General features: G+C 42.8%; 1 protein-coding gene across 1 annotated transcript in view; it reads right to left on the bottom strand.

The window, feature by feature from the left end:
- Positions 1-5000, bottom strand: part of ctc1 (CTS telomere maintenance complex component 1) — a 23948-nt gene that overhangs the window by 3637 nt on the left and 15311 nt on the right. The window contains exons 16-17 of the mRNA XM_063186850.1: positions 2292-2356; positions 1768-1924 (exon numbers count right to left, since the gene is read on the bottom strand). Coding sequence (XP_063042920.1) covers positions 1768-1924; positions 2292-2356 — 222 coding nt within the window. The remainder of the gene's footprint in view (positions 1-1767; positions 1925-2291; positions 2357-5000) is intronic.

The following is a 5000-nucleotide window of genomic DNA, read 5'->3' as shown; positions in this document are numbered from 1 at the left end:
GACAATGCTTAACATGAAAAATAGGACACTTTACCACCTTTATAAACCCTGGCCAACGGTTTTAACTGTATTAAGCCCCAAAATAGTGGCATACCCCTTTAAGGTCAAATAACTCTAGCTCAGTCTCATCTGACCACAGTATGATTTCCCAAAATGTTTTAGCTTGTCCAGATAAGCTTTCTGCATACGTTTAGCAACTTATTTCTAATGGATACACAGGAAAGCCTTTTTATGCATCACCCATCCAATGAGCTTTTGCCTTGTGAAAAGTGTACGTGGAAGGACCCATCTCCAAGTCTGCAGTATCAACAGCTATGGTCTTGTAGTTCTATGGAGGTGTTCTGTAGTGTGCCTGTTACCATTCTTACCATCCTTTACCCATGCCTTTTTAACTATTTTTCAACAAACTACATTTTCCTTTCATGAGGACCATTGCTGTGGCTTTCCATGCTTTCCACTCAAATGGATTTCCATTTCTGGCTGTGGAGAAAAATTGTCCAAGAATACTTTGTGTACCTTTCTCGTTATTCAAAGTAAAGAATTATCTTTGTTTGAAGTCTGCAAAGAGTTGTTCAGAGCCCTATACTATATTGCCAGTCACCAAGACAGAACTTAGGACAAGCCTAGTCTGCTATTATGTATGATAAATAACATTTTAATGACCAATCACTTCCGTCTTAGTGACTGAAGGGATTCCAAAGTCATCAAAACCAGTTTGTGCTGCAAAGGTGAGCGCCACTTGATATTAACGGAATAACCTCTTTGGGGTACCCATATTTATGCATATGCCCATTTTTGTTTAAATCCACATAAAATTGTTTCTGTTACACCTATTAAAATTCTTCCACTGCTGAAATGTTTCTCTTTCCCTACAGTTTAAAGATGGCCTCTCAACGTCATTTCATTAATATTGCTGTGTTCCCCATTGTTATTGAATGTGTTACGCGTTGGTCCTGTTTTAAAAAACGTCCTGGTTGCTTTGTTTCAAGCCGTTTTTGCAAGCTAGCAAGGTGGCTTGTGGAGAAACGAGAGGGTGTTCCGTGTTTCTCGTGGAAATGCGACTTTGATTGGCTCACTCCTCCTTCTCTCGTGGAAATGCGTCTCTGATTGGCTCAGTCCTCCTGGTCTTGGAGAGAATGTAATGGGAAACAGAGTCGCCACTTCCCCGGGTGGTACTGCACTATAGGGGCGCCAACGGAGGCGTGCAGGCTCCATTCAGGGCTGTGCTCTTTCGACAGCGACCCCTAGGCGAGCTGCAGGCACGGAGCAACCAGAGTGGGCTTGCTGTATGTATGAGGCTTTATGCTGTGTGTGTACCTGAGAGTAGCAACCAGCTGATAGCTAAGCTAAGCTAGGTTTCGGGCCACCAGACGTTGCTTGTTTTGAAAACAAGCAGAAAAAAATTACTCGACATGTTTTTAGAAAAATGGGTCGACATAAACCTTTGTGGGCAACGCCTTCTTTCGACGTGACGCAACACAGAAAGGCTTTCGTGATTCGCTCGTTTCTCTGCATTATTTATGTCAATTTCATACTGTGCATTTTAGTAAGTGGACCACAATCAAAACATTGATAACTTCATTGGAGAGGATAAATAGTTGAAAAACCCCCAAATAAAGCACATAACTGTAGACAGTGAACAAAACTTCAACTAGTTGCTTTGCTTTCCTTACACACACACACACACACACACACACACACACACACACACACACACACACACACACACACACACACACACACACACACGGTGTGCTTCTGACTCACCACGTCCCAGCCCCGTGTGTACACTCGCAGGTGTCCCCTGGCCTTCATGCGCCACTGGAGCCCCTCCCACTCCGTTGCCCCTAGCGACAGCAGCGCGGGTACCAGCTCGGAGGAGAACCACACCTGGGCCTCTCCTGTACCGTCCTCTACGGCCACCCTGTTACACACACACACACACACACACACACACACACACACACACACACACACACACACACACACACACACACACACACACACACACACACACACGACACACACACACACACACACACACACACGACACACACACACGACACACACACGCGCACACGCACATACATGCACGGAGGAGAGAGATAGTACAGTTACAATTTACAATACAGTTACATTTCTGTTAACAATTATTGAATATTGAATCCATCTGCTTTTTTTGGAATAAAAAAAATCATCTCCGGATCAATCAAGACATCTTAACCAAGTGTGTGTGTGTGTGCGTGTGTGTATGCGTGTGTGTGTGTGTGCGCGAGCGCGTGTGTGCTCACTTGGCCTCGGCCTGGAAGACAGCGGTGTTGGAGTCACAGGAGGGGAAAGTTCTGCTGCAGTGCTCCTGAGGAACAAGAACACACACATGAGTTTAACACACACACACACACACTCACACACACACACACACACACACACACACACACACATACACACACACACACACCAGGGTTCACGTTAGCCGGCTGTGGCCGGACATTGGGCGTTTTGCATCATGAATGACCGGCAAAATAAAATGTGACCGGCCAAAATGTCAGACAAAAAATGACTAAAATTAATCAGTAAATAATATTAGCTCATTTTAAATACTGAATGTTACACAAAACACCAGTGATATGAAACTGAACAAAGCCGAAAATAGTTATGAATAGCCTATGTAAATGAACGGGTAATAGTCTAAACAGCACACAATAGTTTTGCCTGCGCTCTCGTCCCCCACGGCGTTCCCCAATCAAGTTGCTTCCCTATCACTTGACTCACGCTGGCTGATGTGAAGGAACAATTCAGGGTTTTTAAAAAATATATATTTTATCAGTAAACACAAAGGGCATTGCGCTTGCAAAACCGTTTCATGCCCAGTTGCGAAGTCAAGCCTGGGACCCAATGCGATGGCATGCGCAGCATCGCAGCATCGAATCACTTTCACTTTTACCTCTGCTGAAAAATGGTGGTGGATCTCCAAGTAGGCTAGGCTACAGTCGAGGGTCAAATTAAACATTTCAGAGAACGATATGCTCATGAGAAGTCCCAGTAAAAGTGCATGCAGGGCTTTATCACTTTTTTCATCACCGGCCAAAATGGCTAGTGGATGTATCTCACACGCCCACATAGCCTATATACACCGCATTCCACTTTATTATGCAAATGACATTTTTCGCTGTTTCCCCAAATAATCAATACAAATGACAGTCGTCATAATTTTCAAGTCATCAGCCATTAGAGTACAATTTAAAAGTTTTTGAATGAACCTTCCAATGATAACGGTATTTTTTAGAATAATAAAAACTTTAAATGCTCTGTTCCACATTATTACGCAAAATAGTTTTGTAGTGTTGTAATCCAAATTTCTTTCTTTTTTTCCCTTTTACATCAAAACAGTTGGAATTTGGTACCTTCTAAATTACATTTCAATGTTCAATACTTGGTGATAAGCTCTTTGTCTTAGTAACTGGAATGCTGCGATTAACATTGAAGTCAATGGCAGGGCATTGCATGGGAGTTATGGAAGCCCACATATCCTTGATGCTTTGCTCTCAGCTGTTTTTGTTTGTTTGGTCTGGTGACCCACACTTCACTCTTCAATATACCCGTAGATTTCCATGCCACGTTTAGGTGCTTTGGAGGTGATGACATTCTAACTCACCAGACATAAAACGCCATTGAAAATGAATGGGATGCTATGTCTGGTGAGTTTGAATGTCATCACCTCCAAAGCACCTACACGTGGCATGGAAATCTACAGGTATATTGAAGAGTGAAGTGTGGGTCACCAGACCAAACAAACAAAAACAGCTGAGAGCAAAGCATCAAGGATATCTGGGCTTCCATAATTTCCATGCAATGCCCTGCCATTGACTTCAATGTTAAACGCAGCATTCCAGTTACAGCTTATGACCAAGTTTTGAACATCGAAATGTAATTTAGAAGGTACCAAATGCCAACTGTTTTGATGTAAATGGGAAAAAAAGAAAGAAATTTGTATTACAACACTACAAAACTGTTTTGCGTAATAATTTGGAACAGAGCATTTTGGGCATTTTAAGTTTTTTATTATTTAAAAAAATACCGTTATCATTGGAAGGTTCATTCAAAAACTTTTGAATTGTACTCTAATGGCTGATTACTTGAAAATTATGACGACTGTCATTTCTATTGACTATTTGGGAAAAGGGAAAAAAATGTCATTTGCGTAATAATGTGAAATGTGGTGTAGAGCGTCGTACGGAACGTGTCAATTCCCTTGAGAGCGCAGGAACACAACGCAATACAGTTCAAATTTCAGTAGCGTTGTTACCGTTACTGCACAACCATTACAGTCATCACATCGGGAAATCCTCTTCAGGTTTGCTGATAAAACACAATGTTTTCAGTCGATAACTTGGCTAGATATGCCTATGCGCGCAGCACGTTGGCTGGCTGCTTTTTTTCTTTCAGTTCGTTCGAGCTCTCGGGTATGTGACAGAGAGCGCGCGTTTGCTCCCCATGCATACAAGAAGCTGGCTCTTTAACACCAGCCAACTGGCCCAATGCTAGTGAAATTTAAGTTTTGCTGGTGGAAAAGACCAATTTACAAGCCACTTTGACCCATTAGGGAGTGTGTGTTTCGCTATATGAGGGAAGGTCCGTTAGATATTCTAAATGTCCGGTATTCTGCAATGCATCCGGCCAGTAAGAATTATAGCGTGAACCCTGACACACACACACACACACACACAAACAAATGCTTGCTCGCGCACAGACACACACACACACACACACACACACACACACACACACACACACACACAGAAGTGCATACACACACAGAAACACACAAAAATGTGCGCACACACACACACACACACACACAGGGGTTGAGTGGCCGTGGTAAGGGGGGATACGCAGTCCACCCCCTTCTCCTGAGGTGAGATTTAAAAAAGAACAATTCTGTCCGTGTTTGAATACAAAAAGGGGGTTGACATGATTCAAGTTTCCTAATTAATTCATGA

Source organism: Engraulis encrasicolus, chromosome 21 (assembly GCF_034702125.1).
Source record: "Engraulis encrasicolus isolate BLACKSEA-1 chromosome 21, IST_EnEncr_1.0, whole genome shotgun sequence".
Lineage (NCBI taxonomy): Eukaryota > Metazoa > Chordata > Actinopteri > Clupeiformes > Engraulidae > Engraulis > Engraulis encrasicolus.
Note: the sequence above shows the minus strand (reverse complement) of the source record. Positions and strands in the feature narration are given on the sequence as shown.